Source organism: Anabrus simplex, chromosome 5 (genome assembly GCF_040414725.1).
Source record: "Anabrus simplex isolate iqAnaSimp1 chromosome 5, ASM4041472v1, whole genome shotgun sequence".
In the NCBI taxonomy this organism is placed as follows: domain Eukaryota; kingdom Metazoa; phylum Arthropoda; class Insecta; order Orthoptera; family Tettigoniidae; genus Anabrus; species Anabrus simplex.
In genome coordinates, this window is record NC_090269.1 from 42,348,356 (window position 1) to 42,369,730 (window position 21,375).

General features: G+C 38.4%; 1 protein-coding gene across 1 annotated transcript in view; it reads right to left on the bottom strand.

The window, feature by feature from the left end:
• Nucleotides 1-21,375, bottom strand: part of LOC136874341 (phospholipid-transporting ATPase ABCA1-like) — a 372,334-nt gene that overhangs the window by 232,332 nt on the left and 118,627 nt on the right. Inside the window, 3 exon segments of the mRNA XM_068227760.1 lie at nucleotides 3,370-3,591; nucleotides 9,490-9,694; nucleotides 19,361-19,582. Of these exon segments, the coding sequence (XP_068083861.1) occupies nucleotides 3,370-3,591; nucleotides 9,490-9,694; nucleotides 19,361-19,582 (649 nt within the window).

Below are 21,375 nucleotides of genomic sequence, written 5' to 3' on the forward strand. Positions count from 1 at the left end.
AGAGAGAGAGAGAGAGAGAGAGTGTGTGTGTGTGTGTCATGATGGCTTCCTCACTGAGTGTTGAAGCCTACACTTTTGATGAAGCTGGGAAGCAGTAATGAGCTTGTTGCATGTTGAAAAGAAATGACTGAGGAAGAATTAGAATTGATGTGGAGGAAGTTCATCTACTTGAAGGTGGTAATGTACGAAAATGTGGATGTTGTCTATGTCCTTCAGTGTTTTCATGTTTGTCTTTGCCACATTATGTGTTCGTTTTTCATGTTCCTAGCCTTCTACATATGACTAAATCTACAGTGAGTCTTTGAAGAAACTACAACAACTAACACCGAGGGTAGCAAAAGGGAATACAGAAATGGAATACAATGAAACCTCGTTAGTGCATTCCTCATTAACACGGTTTCCCACTTAGCACGTCATAAATTCGAAGTCCCGATTCTCATCGTATTAAATCTATATAAAAATACCTCACTTATTGAGTCACGAATTTTTGCTATTACCGCTTAGTATGATCCCATTTTTCATAGCCCTGAAAATGTTATCTGTCATCCCTTGTGAAAGGAACATGATTTCCATCTTGGGTAAGAAAGAACCCTCGCTACAGTTGCGTGATAACAGGAAATTCCTGAACTTCATAGGATAAGTTTCACCTTCAGGAAGTGAGCCGTTAGCCTCAGAAATGTTCAGTTTAGCTTGCTGATTAGCAACGAGATTGCTGAATAACACAATGAGTCTGCTTGTGCTTGTATTTCGCATTCCATTCAGAAATTAGGAATTGGTTTTGTGTTGAGTGGTATAGTGAAGGTTAGCAAATATTTGTCGCCTGATAGCCTACATCTGGATTAGGAACATAATCGTGTGAAATTGACTAGCGTGGTGCATATGTGTCGTGTGACAGCCTATTTGTGGATTCAGAAAAAGTCATGAAATTCCTTACTAAATAGAACAAAATTAAAATCTATCAGAAAGTGGACTGGCATCCGCATTTTTAAGCATGCAGAAGTAGTGCGAATGTTGAAACTCGCACCTTCGAGTTTTGACTTAAACATTCAAATTGGTAGAATCAAAGTTTTGTCGATTTGAAAATGGTGGCCAAAGTCACATTTGCACATGGTCGAGTATAACCTCCAATTTATTGTATAAGAGTGTGACCAGAAATAATGTTTAATAACCCACTGCTCCAAAATAGAAGACTTCTATAAAATTTGTTTTTAGAAAGAATATTTGTTTGTCCAACCCTTGTCCCGTTTCCCTACGGGGTCAGGTATGAGGTGAGATGAATCTGTCGTGTCGGGATTTTATGACCAGATGCCCTTCCTGACGTCAACCTCATCAGAGGAGTTAATGAGATGAAATGAATGACGTGATATATGATAGTAGTGAGAGGGTGAAACCTGGTGCCAGCACATAGCCTACTCCTGTTGAATAGCACCAAGGGGTCTGCTCAAGGCTTAACATCTCCATCTGACGGACAAATCACCATCAACAGCGTCATATGCCCTCACTCCATATGAGCAGTGTGGAGAGGTTTGGAATTTAATCCAGGCTTCTGGCACACACTCTAGCAATTAGAAATTGTATACCACCACCTCTTCTACCCTGCCGGCCAACATTCTGATGGTGAACATTTTTTCGACCAACGGGACTTGAACCAGCTAACCTCGGTGTCAGACCGTTTAGACTTCAGCGCCTTAATGATCATGGCCACCAGGTGGGCTTGTTTAGAAAGAGTGTGATCTGCAATAATACTTTGATATTTTTATTGGCCCCCGTGCAAATGTTTTCATATTTTTGTTGTCTGGTGTTTTTCCACACCTTTCAGTGCACTTTTGTTATTCTATAATTCTCAGCAGAAAAGGTTTTCATATATTTTCCGCTTTTCACATCTTTTAATATTCTCCTCTCATCTTTAGAAATGGTAGATAATAATTTTCATTGTACCTGTGGATACACGACATAAAATGCAGTCATGTCGGAAAAAATCATATCTAGTGTTTCCATATCCCTGTTGGACAGTTTTTATTCGTGTATTCAGTAGTACGCTTTCTCGCTTGACACGTTCTTTTTTTTTCTTTACGTCGCACTGACACAGATAGGTCTTATGATGACGATGGGACCGGAAATGGCTAGGAGTGGGAAGGAAGCGGCCGTGGCCTTAATTAAGGTACAGCCCCAGCATTTGCCTGGTGTGAAAATGGGAAACCACGGAAAACCATTTTCAGGGCTGCCGATAGTGGGGTTTGAACCCACTATCTCCCGAATACTGGATACTGGCCGCACTTAAGCGACTGCAGCTATCGAGCTCGGTGACACGTTCTTTCCCCTTGTCCCCTGCAGAAATATCTTAACAAGGTTTTACTGTATAAGAATTTCAAAAGTGCATTTGTCAGCACAATAGAAAGAGAGAGTATGTGGTAGAACATCAATAAAGGGACACCGTAGTTAGAGTGAAAGAAGAAGTTAAAAAAAAAAGGAATTGTGGTGAGAATAGAAAACTACAGAGACTGAGGAGACCAGCAGGTGTTATGTTGAAGGTAAAATAATATGTAAGAAACTGATTGGAAAAGAGAAGAAAAACTGTTTACTTAGGATACAGAGAACTTCTCTGAACTGTAAAAAAATATTGCATAGAAATGTAAATAAAACAGAAATATTGAAAAATGTAAACACTAGGTCTATGAAGGACAAGCATGGAGTAATACAGATAACACCAGAAGAAATAAAATCTATAAAGGGAGAATATTTTGACTTTTTAAATGTAGCAATAGCAATCAAACCAAGAAAGATTTAAACAATAGGAAAAGTTGCTAAAAAAAATTTTTTTTGCTGTGGAAAATGAAGGAAGGAGGACTGACAGATAAAAGGATGAAAAGAAGAACAGCGAAAGGAACAGATGAAGTTGCAGTAGAAATGATAACAGCAGTTACACCACGGAGATTGCAGATGCTGTAGATTGCTCAAGATAGGGAAAACTGAATTTTAACTACCCTTTTCAAGACAACAAATGAAAAAAATTATAGTGGATTCATTAATATATCCCATATTTCCAATAAAAAGGAAAGAAGAAGCAGAAAACACAGAAATGGAAATGCAAATTGAAGAGTTTTGTTTCAGATGTAGAAGATCAAGAATGGAACATAATATAATTTTGAGAAAAACTACAAAAAAGCATTAGCAGTATGGCAATCTGGATGTATCTGTTTAAAAGGAGATTATTATTATTATTATTATTATTATTATTATTATTATTATTATTATTATTATTATTATTGAAATTAGTAGTTCTGCATATGGATTGTTTTACAACCCAATTATCAATAGCCAATATATCTTCAATAATCTTTAAAACTAATACTATAAAAGTTTACTTACAGTACATATTTTTGGAGTGCTGGAAAGAGTCTGCTCCCACAGAACCATGAATGGGTATGGCAGGTAGGTCATGAAGAAAATGAGACCTCCGGCAGCTGCAGACAGGTTGGCTCTTGAGAAGAACACAGAGATCAAAAAGCTGAGGGAAATAGTGGCTGTACAGTACAACAGCACAAAAACAAATACCACAGAAGGGTTGGAGTGCTCCAGAATTTTTCCATACTGCAAAGAAAATAAGAAATTTGTTTTACTCTAGATCAGCAGATCAGTAAGAATCTACAACTCTGACAAGCACATCTGGAAACGGACATATAAAACTGGAAGACTATGATACATCAACAGTAGTAAATGTATAGATTGTCACTAATGTTTGACTGATTGATTAACGGATTGGTTCTCCTCAATATTTATTTTAAAATATTTCTAACATATTTAAAAAAATTTAATTTTGAACACATTATGTCATGATAATTTATTCTACAGATCCAACCATGACTGATAAAATTGAAAACAAACCAGGAAATCATACTGCTGCCTATGCTTTTTTTTTTTTCCTATTTGCTTTATGTTGCACCGACACAGATGGGTCTTATGGCGATGATGGGACAGGAACGGCTTAAGAATGGGAAGGAAGCGGCCGTGGCCTTAATTAAGGGACAACCCCAGCATTTGCCTGGTGTGAAAATGGGAAACCACAGAAAACCATCTTCAGGGCTGCCGACAGTGGGATTCGAACCCACTATCTTCCGGATGCGAGCTCACAGCTGTGCGCCCCTAACCGTACGGCCAACTCACCCAGTGATGCAGAAGCTTTATTCCAATATAAATAACATACAGGATGAATAAAAAATTATTATATTGTCTACTGTAGATTCATATACAGAAACATACTTGTATAATCATGTTATATAGAAATAAACTGTATGCAGACAAGTCATAAAAGTATGTTTCCTCAAGATATGATTCTAATACAAACACAGAGAGCTCACTGTAACTTTAGTGCCTACCAACAGGTGAGTCCACTGTCGGGTAGTACACAGCTATACTGGCCAGTGGAATGGAACCTAACTGTAGTATATTAATAAGAAAATGTGAGGTGGAGCATGCTATTATTCAAGTTTTGAGGACAACAAATACAGAACCTTGGGTGTTCACAAGCAGATTTGGTGTATGAATGGTGTGGATGAACTATATTTTAGTGAGAATATAATTCACAAATTTGTAGATGGCTGAACGACTGAATGATTACTTATGAAGTGGGTGGCTGAATGACAATGATTACTTATGAATAGGGAGCGGATTTTTATGTGCTAAAAATGTGAAAAATATTTATTTTTTATGTGATGAAAAACTTTAAAATATGTGATAAAAAATTGAAATTATTTTCCTTTAAATATCACATAACTACTCGCGCTCAAGAAATAAATAAGTATAATGTTTTGTATTAGAATATGGTGCTACCAAACGTGCTCCTTAAGGAAAAATGGTGTCTGTGTATGGAAACGTGCTGTATGGTATATTAATTTTTGATACGCCAGAGTAGATATTATGAATGGTTATTTTTTTAAAGGTAATGTTTTGTTTAAATATGGCAAAAGCAACCTATCATCTTTGAAAAAATAGTACCAGTTCGTACTCACCCATCACACGCTGGAATATTAGTTGCTAGAAGTAGTCTCAGAATTGCAGTGAAGAATAAAGATCATCTCCAAATTGTCCATCACAAATGCATGCCGATTATCTCTAAAGAACGCGTTATACTGCGAAAACGATCGCTCCACATCACAGGAAGTCAGACGAGTGTAGTTAAAGAGAGGAATGTCACCAACAATAACGCCATCAATTTCGCCAACATGAACACCCTCTAATACACTAGAAATTTGGCACATTGTTTGAAATCCTCTGTTTTTTCTGAACAAATTTTGATATTTGACCTTTAACAGTCCCTGTACCTGCGAAGCCAGGAGTGAATCTAATTTATTTTCAACAGCGTGCACTTCTTACACTGTTTCGGACAACAGGTTAGTGGATTTTTCAAGTAGGTCTATAGTTTTACACAAGAAGCTTAGATTGGCAGATATAAACGCCAAATCATTTTTCAAAGAGCTGTCTTTTAGTATCTCTTGAAGAATCTCAATTGACGACGCGTCGTTTTTATCTAGCACGTTCACAACGGATGCAAAACTTTCGAAATTGTCTGCGTAGTATACCACAGCGCTAAGCCAGGTACCCCACCGCGTAACAATAGGCAGAGGAGGAAGCGCAAGATCCGGGTTTTTCTCTTAAAAGAGATCGATTCTTGAGGGTGCTTTTACGAAGACCTTTTTGCCATTAGACACTAATTTATCCACTTGAGGATACTGAGCCCGCACAGTTTCACATAACCTGTGTAGAGCATGAACAACGCAAGTTAGGTGTATCATTTTCGGAAAGCTCACAGAAAGGCCTTCGGCTGCCTTTTTCATGTAAGCTGCACTGTCAGTAAGGAAAAGCAATACATGGTCGTATTTTATACCTTTTGGCCAAAGTAAGTGCATGGCTTCATTGAATAACCTAGCTACAGTGACATGGTTTGCAGCAAGCATTTCTTTACACGCTAGCAAATAAGAACGTTCGCAAGCAGTTTTGTCATTCTTCAACACACCAACTACAACATTTCCTACTTTTCTGCCACTTGAATCAGTGGTTTCGTCAATGCTCACCCACAGTTTTTCGCCATCACATACTGCCCTAATTCTCTGTAAAGATTCTTCGTAACATTTTGGGAGATAGTTTTTCCTTAATGTGGATTCGTCTGGAGGCTCAAAATTAATGTACTTTGTTAGGAAATTTCTTAGTCCCGGATTATTTATTTTACCAAGAGGAATGTCGGCGCAAACAACTGCTCTGCACACATCTAAATAATACTGGGAATATTTAGATGGGCCTGCATTTGAAGTAGCTGGTTCAGCTATTAGTAATTGTCGCGAACGCATACGCGAAGCAGCCGCAGTATGCTTATTTCCAGACAAATGCTGGATTACTTGAGAACGTTGATCTGCACTTACTGTTTTACCACACGGTTGGCAAAATAATACTTTTCCATCGGTAGTGAAAATGCTTTTAAATTCCACTACATATTGTTGAAGACGCGACCTTGTACTCGACTTCGCTTTCGGCATTATTTTGCACGTTACGACACACGCATTTACGGTGAATCACTGTTTCAATAAAAAGAATAGCAGCGTACACTGAAGGAAATATTTCTTATAAATCCATACAAAATCACACAACCACGGGAATGATATATGGACCTGAACAGCTAACCTTACTCTTAGGAGTGATGAAATTCCACTACCTAATGGTGGGGCAATATTCGTCCGAGTTTCCCATGTCGTAACGGAATTACGTCACCTTTATCTCTCCGTGATTGCCTTTCGCTGATATTCTATAAACAAAATCCGAGAGGGTTGACTCATAAAGAGTTGGAATGACATCATGCAAGGAAACATCTTGTGCAGCAAATCAAATCGCTGTCTAAATGTAACGACGTAGCCAGTGACCAGCAAGTTTTAGAACTTATGGAGGGAAGTCCATAAATAGCCGAAACATTCAGATACATTATGTTAAATACACTGTTAAAAACAATACCGTAATCGTAAAATGAAAATATGAGCATTGTTTTATAACACAGAAGCATTTTAAATTTTATTGATCAACAAATATTGCCGATTTATGTGCTTATTATAGATTTTCTTAAAATATGTATTTACATTTAAAAAATGTGAAAATATGTGTTTTTATGTGAAATAAGATTCAGTTTTTACACTTGGGGATGCACAATAGGAATAATGAACTTCGTAACTTGCGTTAAAACACGCAAAAATAATATGTAAAAAATCCGCTCCCTACTTATGAAGTGCGTGACCATCAATATCAGGGATGTTCATCAATACAATGACCTCGCACTGATATAATTCTGTCCTGACAATAAAACAATTTGTATGTTTCTTCTTCCTTGGTAACTTATTATCTATCTTAGCAGTTTTCTGTAGCAACAGCACGACAGTAGATTCATTGCACTGGGCAGTGAACAACAACTGTCTGGTCTCAGCTACCATGTGTGTGTATTTCAATTTGACATCATTCAGCCTCTTTATGTGTCAATTTCAATGTAGTGTAGAAGGAGGGGGGGGGGGGAACTTGAAGACTGAAAAAAGGGAAAAATCATACCCACCTCTAAGAAGGGAAATAGAAAGGAGTGTAGAAATTACAGGGGAGTCACACTGATGTCTGAATGAGTAAAAGTTATGCACAGTGAGGACGCCCTAAAAACTGAAAAGAGGAACAAGGAAAAAGTAATAAATATTAGCCCCAGACAAATTTAAGGTCATGACATGCCAATGAAAGCAACGCTAGAAGGACAAGAACAGAGCAAGACTCTGATAGTACAGATAGATGAAGAGAATGCTGGAGAATAAAACACCCAGGAAGATACACAGGATGGATATACAAGGAAAATGACCTAGAGGAAGACTGAGGGATAGGTGCCTTAAAGGGCTAAAAGAGAGTGGAGAGGACTGGACAATTGTGATGACAGACAATTGGTGGGAAGGTAGGAGAAGATCTACTGTGTGTTCCAAAGAGACCTAACCATGGCCAGATACTGTGCAAGATGATGATGATGATTATATTATTATTATTATTATTATTATTATTATTTCTCCATTACGGGTCTTCTAGAGACCACATGACATTTCAATGCTTCATCCTTTGCTGTTTCTTCTTCTTCCTCTAATACTCCTTCATCTGCTCACTATGCCTCCTTTTTCTCCCCTCGGACCATTTTGAGTCTGTTTTCTTTCCCTCCCGACCTTGGAATCCTCCCATTTTTAAGACTTTCTTTCTAAAAATCCCTCTCTTTGTTGCTTCTTCCCTTATTTTGTTTCTTTCCAAATCTTTCTTGATTTCATGAATCCAGGTTGTTGTTGACTTCTTGTTCCAAAGATATTTGAAGATCTGTTTGGTTAACCTGTTGTCATCCATTCTGCATTTTATTATTATTATCATCATCATCATTATTATTATTATTATTATTATTATTATTATTATTATTATTATTATTATTATTATATATATATATATACATTCGTTTAGCCCCTTAAGGAGCACGTGGAACCATTAAATAGCACTGGTATTCTTCATCTTCTTGTTCTTCTTATCTTCCCAAAACTTTCTCATCCTTTCACTATGGGCCTGCCGTCTTTCTTGTGTCCACGAGTTTTTGAGTTTCAAGCTTTTCTCAGATGGATTCTTGGGTGCAAATTTATGGCTGTTGATCTTTTGTCTGTATGTATTCCTTGTGGTTGCCATTGGATCAACGTCGACTTCTGCGAGGTCCTTTTGTGCATCCACTAGCCAGCGAGCTTTGGATTGTCGGTTTCCATTGATAATAAGAAATATCTTCTTAGTCAGTCGTGAGTCATCCATTCGTGCTAGATGTCCATAAAATTTCATACGCCGTTTGCGTGCGACTGAAGAGAATCGCTCAGTTAATGCATAGAGTTCTTCCGAGCTTCTTCGCATCCATTTACCCTCTTGAAACTTGGGCCCGAATATCTTCCTCAGTACCTGTCGTTCAATTTTCTCAATGTCCTTGATGTTAATGGTAAGTGCTGATGTCTCAGTTGCGTAGAGTGCCTCAGGGAGGACAACGGTGTGGTAGTGTCGGAGTTTGGCTTTTGTGGATATTGATTTCTTATTATTATTATTATTTCAACATCTCTAACAGATGGCAGAGAAACATGGGCTCTATACATATATCTGTTGCCGAGTTTTAATTAATCTTTTTACGTAAATATCAAACATATCAAAATTGTATGAACAACATGGAGTGCCAAACAGAGTCTTGTGGGATTCTGGAGGCAGACAATGTATCGCTGATCCAAAGATAGGGAAGTGCACCTGTGTGCTACCTGGTAGTTCATAATAAAACTTGTAAAGTAGGAAAATTATCTTTCTTACCTACTTGCATGGATACCCAATTTATTAGTGAAGATTATTCTATAACAACATAAAGAATAATTACAAATGAAAAGTTGACAAGAAAGACATTGTAACAACAGGCTTTCAATTACTCACCACTAAAATGAGTGTAAGCATGAGGGTAGTAATCAGCATAGTGCCAAAGTTATCAATGAACCAGCCAACCCAATGGACACCATTTCCTAGCCCCATTACTCGCATAGTCTCTTTAAGTCGCCGTTCCTTTTCTATCATGGCACAGCTGTACACCCATGCCAAAGTCATAAACATTGGGAAGGTACGCGAGATGGAGCGAACAAACCTGCAGAGAAGAATATAATTCATTAGACTCAAAATAAATTGGTAATTCAATTGCCCTGAAATATGTAAACTCTGTGAAACATGAATACAAAGGTATGAATATAAAAGTTCTCTACATTATTGAACTATGTTTTATAATTAACTCTTTCTGGCCTTTCAGCATCATCCTTGTTTAGTTCTGGAACCAACAGGGCTTCTTATGCAGCCCCTGCTTGCCAGCAGTGAGGAAGAGCTTTCAGATACCGTATGCTAACAAGAGTGAAGAATGGGAGTCTTGAGTATGGACTGGAGCTCAACCTCAGCAAGTCCGAACTGATGGTGATTGATATCGCAGTGCAGGTCAAGCTCACAGGCGGTTTGAAAGAGTTGGATGTAGTGCATCACTTCATATACCTTGGGTCAACTGTCAGTGATACAGGAAGTTCCGAAAAAGAGATAAAGAGAAGGATTTTGCTAGGATGAGTAGCTATGATGAAATTATGATCTACCAACACAGGAGAATTACTAATAATACAAAAATCCATCTCATCGAAAACCTTCTATTTTCTGTTTTATCATATGGGTGTGAGACCTAGACTGTAAAGACTTTGGACAGAAAATGCATCGATGCCTTTGAAATGTGGCTCTGGCGAATGCTACGTGTGCTTTGGATTGCAAGAAGAACCAGTGTGTCCTTTCTTCAGGAGATGAAGATTTTAAAACACCTTTCTTCTTGTATCAATGAAAGAAAACTGCTGTTCTTTGGATACATTGTGAGACGACCTGGAGAAAATCTAGAGAAGTTAATAATGGAAGTGAAGATCAAGGGCAGTAGACCACATACAAGGACTGCAACAAGATGGATAGAACAAGTGAGGACTATCACTGGTTTATCCTTACAATGTACTTTGAGAAAAACCAAAGATCGTCCAAGATGGTGAACCTACAGCAGAGACGTTACCAGCAAAGCCAGTAGTCACAACACTGAAAAATGAGTAAAATTATTTGTCATGATGATGTCATAATAGTGTAGTGTGACTACTACTATATTTTTTATTTGGTATGATAATGGCATTAAAACATCAACTAATTTTTTGTAAAAATATATACAAAATCTAATTAAAATACTGTATACTTATTTTGAACACTTCAACAAAATTTCAGCATAATATTTATTAGACATTATATCCCCTAATCCTTGGGAATCATTCCACATTAATGATTTGATATTGCGATACCTTCAACTTCCAAAAAGAACTCTACGTACCCCCATCAGAAGTGAAACAAGCTAACAATGTTATTAGCTTAAATGACTTTTGTATTTTTTGTTCTGTTATAATTCAAAACAAGCTGTGAAAGGGTGGAGAGATAATTAATAAATAAAGACAGAAGAAGAAAAATAATGTGATTTTATTTTAAACTCACATACCTTCAGCACTAACCCAATAGATCTCAACCAGTAGCTAGTGTTCCTACTGAAATTATCGAAGTGAATTTATATTTCTATCATTCCATTATAATCTAAACCCAACTGAACTTCATAGGTGTAAGGACTTACATATTCTTAATACGTAGACTTTCACGACCACTAAATGACATTATGATAATTATTTGAGGATATTAGGTCGTGTAATAATAAATAAATACCAGCTGACGCGTTTCAATCCTGCGACCAGCATCGTCTTCAGAGCAACAACAAAGCAAATTGGCTACGGTCACTCCATAGTAACCAGACTCAAGATAGAGAGACCCTGTTAGAAATGTAGTTCATTCCGGGGCCTCCAGAGTCACGGAGAAAGATGTTGATGAGTTAACTATGGAGGGTAGACATGATCTACTCAGTATATAGCCGTCACCTTTGTTGAAATTATTCGGACGTTTAGCAATTTCTATCAACTCACAAATGATTCTGGGAATAAAATGTTTCTCTTTACAAATGACAGAAGTTGCATCAAAAATTATTTGATGGTCATTATGTATGGCATGTTCTGCCACAGCAGACTTCTCTGGCTGGCAAAGACGTAAGTGCTTGCGATGTTCTTTAACCCTTGTTGCTACTTTCCTACATGTTTGGCCAACATAAACCGATTCACAGGAGCAAGGAATCGTATATATTCCAGCGCAGTTTAAACCAATAGGATCTTTGACAGATCGCAAACAATTGCCTATGGTGATATTAGGCTTAAAAATGGTCTTGATATTGTGCTTTCTGAGAATATTGCCAATCCTATCTGTGACAGATTGCACATATGGCAAGAAGGCCAGACTCAAAGGACGAGAATCACGTGACATTTTGTCTTTTGGCTTAGGATGTAGCACTTCGTCAATCTGTTTCCTTGAATAGCCATTGCTCAGAAATGTTCTGGTTAGGAACTCAAGTTCACTGTTTAATTTATCCTCCTCACAAACCTCCCTTGCTCGGCTGATAAGAGTGTTAAGCATAGCAAGCTTTTGGCAAGGATGGTGATGAGAGGACCCATGCAGGTATCTAGTAGTACGGGTAGGTTTAGGGTAAACAGAATGACCGAAAGTTCCATCTGATTTCTTAGAAACCAAAACATCCCAGAACGGCAAACAATCCTCCACGTTCAGTCTCCATGGTAAATTTAATGTTTGGATGTATGCTGTACAAGTGATCCAAAAATATGGATAATTCGTGTTCACCATGGGGCCAGATAACAAATGTGTCATCGACATATCTCAACCAGATGGACGGCTTGAGCGTGCAAGATTGAAGGCAACGCTCTTCAAAATCTTGCATATAGAAATTAGCGATGACTGGCGCCAATGGCGATCCCATGGCAACACCATCCATTTGTTCATATATTGTACCATGAAAACTGCAATATGTGGTAGTGAGGACAAGGTGAAACAGATTAACAATGTCACCAGGAAAGATGTTATCCAACAGAGACAAGGTGTCTATGATTGGAACCCTAGTGAACAGAGACACAACATCAAAACTGACTAGAATATCACCAGGAGAAACATGCAGATTGGATAAAATGCCAATAAAATGCGATGAATTCCTGATGGATGCCTCATTACCTATGTACAGCTTGAGAAGTTCTCCAAGGTATTTGGCCAGGTTGTATGTAGGGGAACCTATACTGTTAACAATAGGTCTAAGGGGAACTCCGTCTTTATGGATCTTAGGAAGGCCATAAAGTCTGGGAATTGTGGAAGCCTACTGTCGCAAACCACGAGAAACATAATTCGGAATCGAGCTAGCTTTAAGAAGAGACGCTGTTTTCCTATCAATGGCATTGGTAGGATCATTTTTTAGCACCTTATAGGTGGGATCACTGAGAAGTACCTCAACCTTTTTATTGTAGTCAATGTTGTTCATAACCACAGTAGCGTTGCTTTTATCACCCTTCAACACCAGCAAGTCCTTGTTCAATTTTAGTTGTTTAAGAGCATACCTCTCTTTAGAAGTAAGGTTAGGACGGGGAGGTTTGAAATGTCTGATAATGGTGGCGGTTTCAAGATGAATCTCCTCAGCAATATGATCTGGAAAGGGCTTTAGAGAAGCCTCAACACCACAGATGATCTCCTCCGTCGGAAGCTTAAGAGGTGAAATCGCAAAATTTAATCCCTTCTCGAGCACAGACATAGGAGTATCCAAATTAGTGGTGGATAGATTAACCACTACTTTAGAAGAATTCAAGTGTGGGACAGAATTCTTTCTCTGGCACATCGATAAACGGAAAAATTTGGATACATGTCTAGCCCTTGAAGAAGATGAAAGCGGTAAGAAAGCCGTGTGAGATACAAGGTCCAGATGATCGAGTGTGTTCACCTCTAATGTCCGATTTAAAGAAAGACTAAGCTTATAAAGCTCACCTGTAACAAAATCCAGTTCCCTTCTCAAAGCATGAATGCGCTCTCGAATGAGAGCGAAGCTCGCCCGACGTAGAATTCTACGAGTATTTGGCGATTCAATCGGATGCTTTAGCACCGCAAATTTAGGGACGATGTTATTGTCCCGACATCTAACACAGAAAGTTGGAGACGACAATATACAAGCCCTTTTCAGCCTAAGACGTTCAAAGCGTTTCATGTCGCAATAAATATTCTCCCCATAGAGTTTGGTAATCTTAATACGTAGACTTTTACGACCACTAAATGACATTATGATAATTATTTGGGGATATTAGGTTGTGTAATAATAAGTAAATACCAGCTGACGTGTTTCAATCCCGCGACCAGGATCGTCTTAAGCAACAACAAAGCAAAATGGCTACGGTCACTCCATAGTAACCAGACTGAAGATAGAGAGACCCTGTTAGAAATGTAGTTCATTCCAGGGCCTCCAGAGTCACGGAGAAAGATGTTGACGAGTTAACTATGGAGGGTAGCCATGATCTACTCAATATATAGCCGTCACCTTTGTTGAAATTATTCGGGCGTTAACCAATTTCTATCGCCTCATGAATGATTCTGGGAATAAAATGTTTCTCTTTACAAATGACAAAAGTTGCATCAAAAATTATTTGATGGTCATTATGTATGGCATGTTCTGCAAAAGCAGACTTCTCTGGCTGGCAAAGACGTAAGTGCCTGCGATGTTCTTTAACCCTACGTTGGGCGAGCTTCGCTCTCATTCGAGAGCGCATTCATGCTTTGAGAAGGGAACTGGATTTTGTTTCAGGTGAGCTTTATAAGCTTCATCTTTCTTTAACCCATATGTATCCACCTGCCCTTTGCTCTGACATTGCTAGGAATCCACCAACTTTTTAGTATGCAACCTGGGTGTTGCAAGCTTTCGGTTAAAACAGTATAGTGGGTGATCGACTGCGCGTATTATCACGGGACCTGTTTTATATTATTCAGAAATTCCACATTATTGCTCAGGACAAAAAAAAAAAAACAGAACAATACAGAAATATAACACATAAAAAATCCCTTTGAAATTTTTCATTACCGTACCTTATCTCACCTCGGAAGTTCTGTAGTGTGTGTTATGGCCTTAATTATGCGACACGAGCCTAACATTTGCCTGATTTGAAATAAGGAAATGATAGGAAACCAATACAACATGATCCTAACATTTGCCTGATTTGGAAATAAGGAACTAATGGGAAACAAATCACGAGTAAGCGAATGAAGAGATTCGAACCTATATCCCAAATACGAACTTACAGCCGTATGTCTCGCTCGGTGTATTATTATTATTCTTATTATTATTATTATTATTATTATTATTATTAAGATTCAGTCTGAGGATCAGTGGTAAAGTGTTCACATCCAGGTACAAAGACTGTAGGTTCAAATCCGGCAGTCGCAATCGGATCTTGAGGGGCGGGAGAAAGTTCATTCTGCATTCCATGTTGTACGATATTACAACGCGAAAGATCTCTGGTGATATATTTTGTTTTCATTCATGCACAGGATCACTAATAACTTCTTCCTCACTAATACTGCTGAAATCAGAGCCTAAAACATCAAATATGCTATGAATTTTGCTATTACTGAGCATTTCGTGTGAGGAAGCAACTTCCTTCTCAGTCAGCCATCTTGTCAACAACAGAATACAGATTTCTCAATTGATATTTTAATCAATTCTCTTTGCCAAACAAGCATACCAGAGCACTCTGATGACACTTTGAGACACCAAGAACAGATTTCAATTAGAAATGTTTCCAGAAAAAGCCAATACATGTCACAAATGTCTCCAATATGTGACCTTGCATCCCGGCGTACCAGTCTGCTTGTGGAGTCCTTGCCCAGCCGCTCGAGCGCGTACCAGTCCGCTTACGGGTGCATAGGGGTTAAGTCGGACGTTAGAGGTGAACACATTCAATCATCTGGACCTTGTATCTCACATGGCTGTCTTATCGCTTTCATCTTCTTCAAGGGCTAGACATGTATCCAAATTTTACCGTTTATCGATGTGCCAGAGGAAGAATTCTGTCCCACACTTGAATTCTTCTAAAGTAGTGGTTAATTTATCCACCACTAATTTGGATACTCCTTCTATGTCTGTGCTCGAGAAGGGATTAAATTTTGCGTTTTCACCTCTTAAGTTTCCAACGGAGGAGATCATCTGTGGTGCTGAGGCTTCTCTAAAGCCCTTACCGGATCATATTGCTGAGGAGATTCGTCTTGAAACCGCCACCATTATCAGACATTTCAAACCCCCTCGTCCTAACCTTACTTCTAAAGAGAGGTATGCTCTTAAACAACTAAAATTGAACAAGGACTTGGTGGTGTTGAAGGCTGATAAAGGCAATGCTACTGTGGTTATGAACACCGTTGACTACAATAAAAAGGTTGAGGAACTTCTCAGTGATCCCACCTATAAGGTGCTAAAAAATGATCCTACCAATGCCATTGATAGGAAAACAGCGTCTCTTCTTAAAGCTAGCTCGATTCCGAATTATGTTTCTCGTGGTTTGCGACAGCAGGCTTCCACAATTCCCAGACTTTATGGCCTTCCTAAGATCCATAAAGACGGAGTTCCCCTTAGACCTATTGTTAACAGTATAGGTTCCCCTACATACAACCTGGCCAAATACCTTGGAGAACTTCTCAAGCCGTACATAGGTAATGAGGCATCCATCAGGAATTCATCGCATTTTATTGGCATTTTATCCAATCTGCATGTTTCTCCTGGTGATATTCTAGTCAGTTTTGATGTTGTGTCTCTGTTCACTAGGGTTCCAATCATAGACACCTTGTCTCTGTTGGATAACATCTTTCCTGGTGACATTGTTAATCTGTTTCACCTTGTCCTCACTACCACATATTGCAGTTTTCATGGTACAATATATGAACAAATGGATGGTGATGCCATGGGATCGCCATTGGCACCAGTCATCGCTAATTTCTATATGCAAGATTTTGAAGAGCGTTGCCTTCAATCTTGCATGCTCAAGCCGTCCATCTGGTTGAGATATGTCGATGACACATTTGTTATCTGGCCTCATGGTGAACACGAATTATCCATATTTTTGGATCACTTGAACAGCATACATCCAAACATTAAATTTACCATGGAGACTGAACGTGGAGGATGTTTGCTGTTCTTGGATGTTTTGGTTTCTAAGAAATCAGATGGAACTTTCGGTCATTCAGTTTACCGTAAACCTACCCATACTAATAGATACCTGCATGGGTCCTCTCATCACCATCCTTGCCAAAAGCTTGCTATGCTTAACACTCTTATCAGCCGAGCAAGGGAGGTTTGTGAGGAGGATAAATTAAACGGTGAACTTGAGTTCCTAACCAGAACATTTCTGAGCAATGGCTATTCAAGGAAACAGATTGACGAAGTGCTACATCCTAAGCCAAAAGACAGATTGTCACGTGATTCTCGTCCTTTGAGTCTGGCCTTCTTGCCATACGTGCAATCTGTCACGGATAGGATTGGCAATATTCTCAGAAAGCACAATATCAAGACCATTTTTAAGCCTAATATCACCATAGGCAATTGTTTGCGATCTGTCAAAGATCCTATTGGTTTAAACTGCGCTGGAATATATACGATTCCTTGCTCCTGTGGATCGGTTTATGTTGGCCAAATATGTAGGAAAGTAGCAACAAGGGTTAAAGAACATCGCAGGCACTTACGTCTTTGCCAGCCAGAGAAGTCTGCTGTGGCAGAACATGCCATACATAATGACCATCAAACAATTTTTGATGCAACTTCTGTCATTTGTAAAGAGAAACATTTTATTCCCAGAATCATTTGTGAGGTGATAGAAATTGCTAAACGCCCGAATAATTTCAACAAAGGTGACGGCTATATACCAAGTAGATCATATCTACCCTCCATAGTTAACTCGTCAACCTCTTTCTCCGTGACTCTGGAGGCCCTGGAATGAACTACATTTCTAACAGGGTCTCTCTATCTTGAGTCTGGTTACTATGGAGTGACCGTAGCCATTTTGCTTTGTTGTTGCTCTGAAGACGATCCTGGTCGCAGGATTGAAAAGCGTCAGCTGGTATTTATTTATTATTGCACGACCTAATATCCCCAAATAATTATCATAATGACTTACATATTCATGAACCCAATATGTTCTAAAGACAACACACATGGGCAGCTTAAAATTTGTCTAACTGGTTGATATGCATGTTTCTGATTTGATTCTTACTATACACTGTATAGTAGTATGTGCGCTGGTAAATCTCCCAAGACTCTCCAACATAAACTTTGGAGCCCATTTATTTTCTTAGTTATTGTCAAGAGGCCAAGAGCATCCCATTCCAACCTCCAAATCAGTTTTCAAATTCAAAGTATAGCTGGGTTCAAACCTGGGCCAATCAAAGAGGAAGCTACTAACTACACTACACCTCTAAAACACAATCTCTAAGATTATCAACTATTATGAACCAACTTCTGGCACTCAACATGCATTTTGGCATACTGTGTGCCAGGATTACTAGAACTGCTATGATAATACTCTAAAGAGTTTGTACAAAAACTATCATACTATAGTATGTCAAAGGGGAAGTGTTTTGGCCTTGAGAGGCTACTCAGAATGGTCCAAACAAGCAGCTGCTATTTTTTTTTTTTTTTTTACAATTTGTTTTACATCACACCGACACAGACAGGTCTTATGGCAACGATAGGAAAGGCCTTGGAGTGGGAAGGAAGTGGCCATGTCCCTAATTAAGATACAGCCCCAGCATTTGCCTGGTGTGTGAAAATGGGAAACCCCAGAAAAACATCTTCAGGGCTGCCGTCAGTGGGGCTCGAACCCACTATCTCCCACATGCAAGCTCACAGCTGCTCGCCCCTAACCACACGGCCAACTCGCCTGGTGGCTGCTATGTTGTATTATCTCTCCCGTTGTAATATAAGAATCTCATGTTTGGATAGTTCCATATTGACTTCATAATATAAGAAAATATGCAACTATAAGGTCCACCTTACTCAATACATAGGTCTAATATGTCTTAAAGAAACTTAAAGAACTATGATATAAAAAGTACATGTTTTGGCCCCTTTGAGCCTTCTTTAGCCTAAGAAAACAAATTAAGTTAAAAACAAGCACATGACATTAACACAAAAAACATAACATTAAAAGGAGTTTTTATGAAAAGTTATTCTTGAAGTTCCTATCATAATGTAGTATTGCTTTTTTTTTTTTTTTTTTTTTTTTTTTTATGGCAATTAGAAATCCCAGCCATGGGATCAAAGAAAGCCATTCTATACCACAATTTTTTTTTATTTATTTAATGTAACAGACCACAGATAGATATAACCACTGTCATAAGACCACATACTCATCTACACAATTTGTACGTGAAGGCTTCAAGAAAGTATTTTTTCCTCTATGTAGCTGTTTTTAACGATAGGAACTTCAAGAACAATTTTTCCATTTAATGTTGTGTTTTTAGAGTTAATGTCATACACTTATTTTCAACCTTTATAATTTGTTTTTAAGGCTGAAGAAGGCCCAAAGAGGCTGTAACACATACCTTTTATGTCCCAGTTCTTATTCTTTAAAACATATTGCATATTGACTAAGGTGGACCTTTTAGTTGTAAGTTAAATTTTCTTATCCCACTCAATGCGTTGCACACTGTGGAAAATTTCACTGCACTAAATATCACTTGCGCCAAGCCAAAATATTTTTTCCTTCATAAAAACCATGGCAACAACAACAGCTTCCCATTTGATAAAACCTATAAATCATTCTCTAAGGTAATATATGCTATATTAGCTTTCACTTACGTGTCCACAATGTAGCAGGGATATGGGAACTGTTGAAATATAATGCCTGGTGTACTATTAACTCCAGTCTGCTCCTTGATGATGCTCTGGTCTAGCATATCCTGCAGATAGGCAAATCCATATGTAATATACTTGAGATCTACAGCTGGCTTGCGACGAGGACCAGGGCGATATAGGCGGTCTTTTATAAGATGCGTATTGTCCACACGATTACTGTCCACCCTGCACAAACAAACTACAATACATAAAGAGTATTTATTTCTCACTCTCAATATGTCTATTTCTAATATCTTTATTATGTTATCAAGTACAGTGAACTCCCAATGATTTGTGCGTTTTTAATTCGTGGATCTACTGCAGAGCATTTGATGAACTTGTAATTTCAAGAGTAAAACTTCTGTAATATGGAGTCATCATTTCCACAGCGAAATAGAATTTTGAATGCAGGGGATGAGACTGTCACTGCTCAGCTTTTCTGCTTAGGAGGAAAGGATAATTGGAAACTACTAACAAATTATGGAGACCTTTTCTCAGTGAAGTGCAGGTCAATCTTCACTTCAATAATTATATTTCAAAAACTTGCACAACTCTTGCCACAACAACATCATTACTGAAAGGTGTTCAACACTGTCAAGGTGCATAAGAAGTTGATGTGATTAAATGGATTGAAAATGACAAAAGAAAATCTAAACTACAGAGCAGAAAGTTGGGAAGATCTTTTACAGTATTTGACAACAGATGGCAAACAGGCAATACCATGGACATGAAAAATTATGTACAGTCAAGCTGGTACTGCTGTAGACATGCTGTAGAAAGAATTTTGTCAGAGTAATTTCTTGTTAATAATGCTTCCTACCCACTTTGAACTTAACTCAATTTTAATTGTGTAACTATGGAAGGATTAAAAATCAATTAATACCTTTCTGCAATTCAGTGTGTCAATCCCTCCAAGACATAATAACCATCAGAAAAATAAACATGAAAAACTGTTATTAACTTCCTTTATGTAAATGTTATTTTCATGAGAAATTTGAGATTTAATATCAGGAAAAAGTGAACAGTAGAGACATAAAAAGGATGAGGAATTTTTTTTTAGGCCTGATAATGGCATACGAGGTTTGTCTGGAAAATACGTATAAAAGTTGAATAATAACTTTATTTGACAATTATTCAGGTATTACAATATGGTCTCCTTCAAAGTACTCTCCCTGAGACAAGATGCACTTCTGCCAACGCTGTTTCCACTGTTGATAACATTGTTGCAAGTCTTCAGTTGTGATGCTGTTCAGTTGGCGTGTTGTTTCTCCCTTGTTGGCTTCCACATCACCCAAGTGCTGCCCCCGAAGCACCATTTTGCATTTCGGGAACAGGAAGAAGTCACAAGGGGCTAAATCGGGTGAATAAGGCGGGTGGTCTCTCACGGTGATTGAGCTTCGGGCCAAAAACTCACGCACAACGAGCGACGTGTGAGCGGGCGCATTGTCGTGATGAAGGATCCATCTTCCCCCTTGTGCCAAATCCGGTCGAACTCGGGCCACACGAGCTCTGAGACTTGATGTTGATGCGCTGTTCCTCAATCAGAGAGAGCTCCATACCGACGGCAGGTGAAAACGGGTAACTTTCAACAAGCAGCCGCACACTGCTACTGACACGCAGAGCTCTCCGACTCGAACTGAGCATTGAGAAGATTGGCGACAACAGCAGTGCCACCTGGCGGCGCCTCCACGATACGTGATACGTCACCCCGACGGATTTATACGTATTTTCCGGACAAACCTCGTACTATTGTATTATATTTTGTATTTTTTAAATCTTTCATGTTTTTGAAATTATATAGCACTGGAGTATGCATAACATGAAAATGAAGTATGTAATAACATCTGCTGCTGATTAATACATCATCATCTTTTAAACATATGAAAGTATCTTTTACTAGACAATAAGTGAAAGAATAAAACTGGGGATAAATTTGGGATTTTTGATCATCCGTGCAAGTCTGTTCATTAACTAGCACA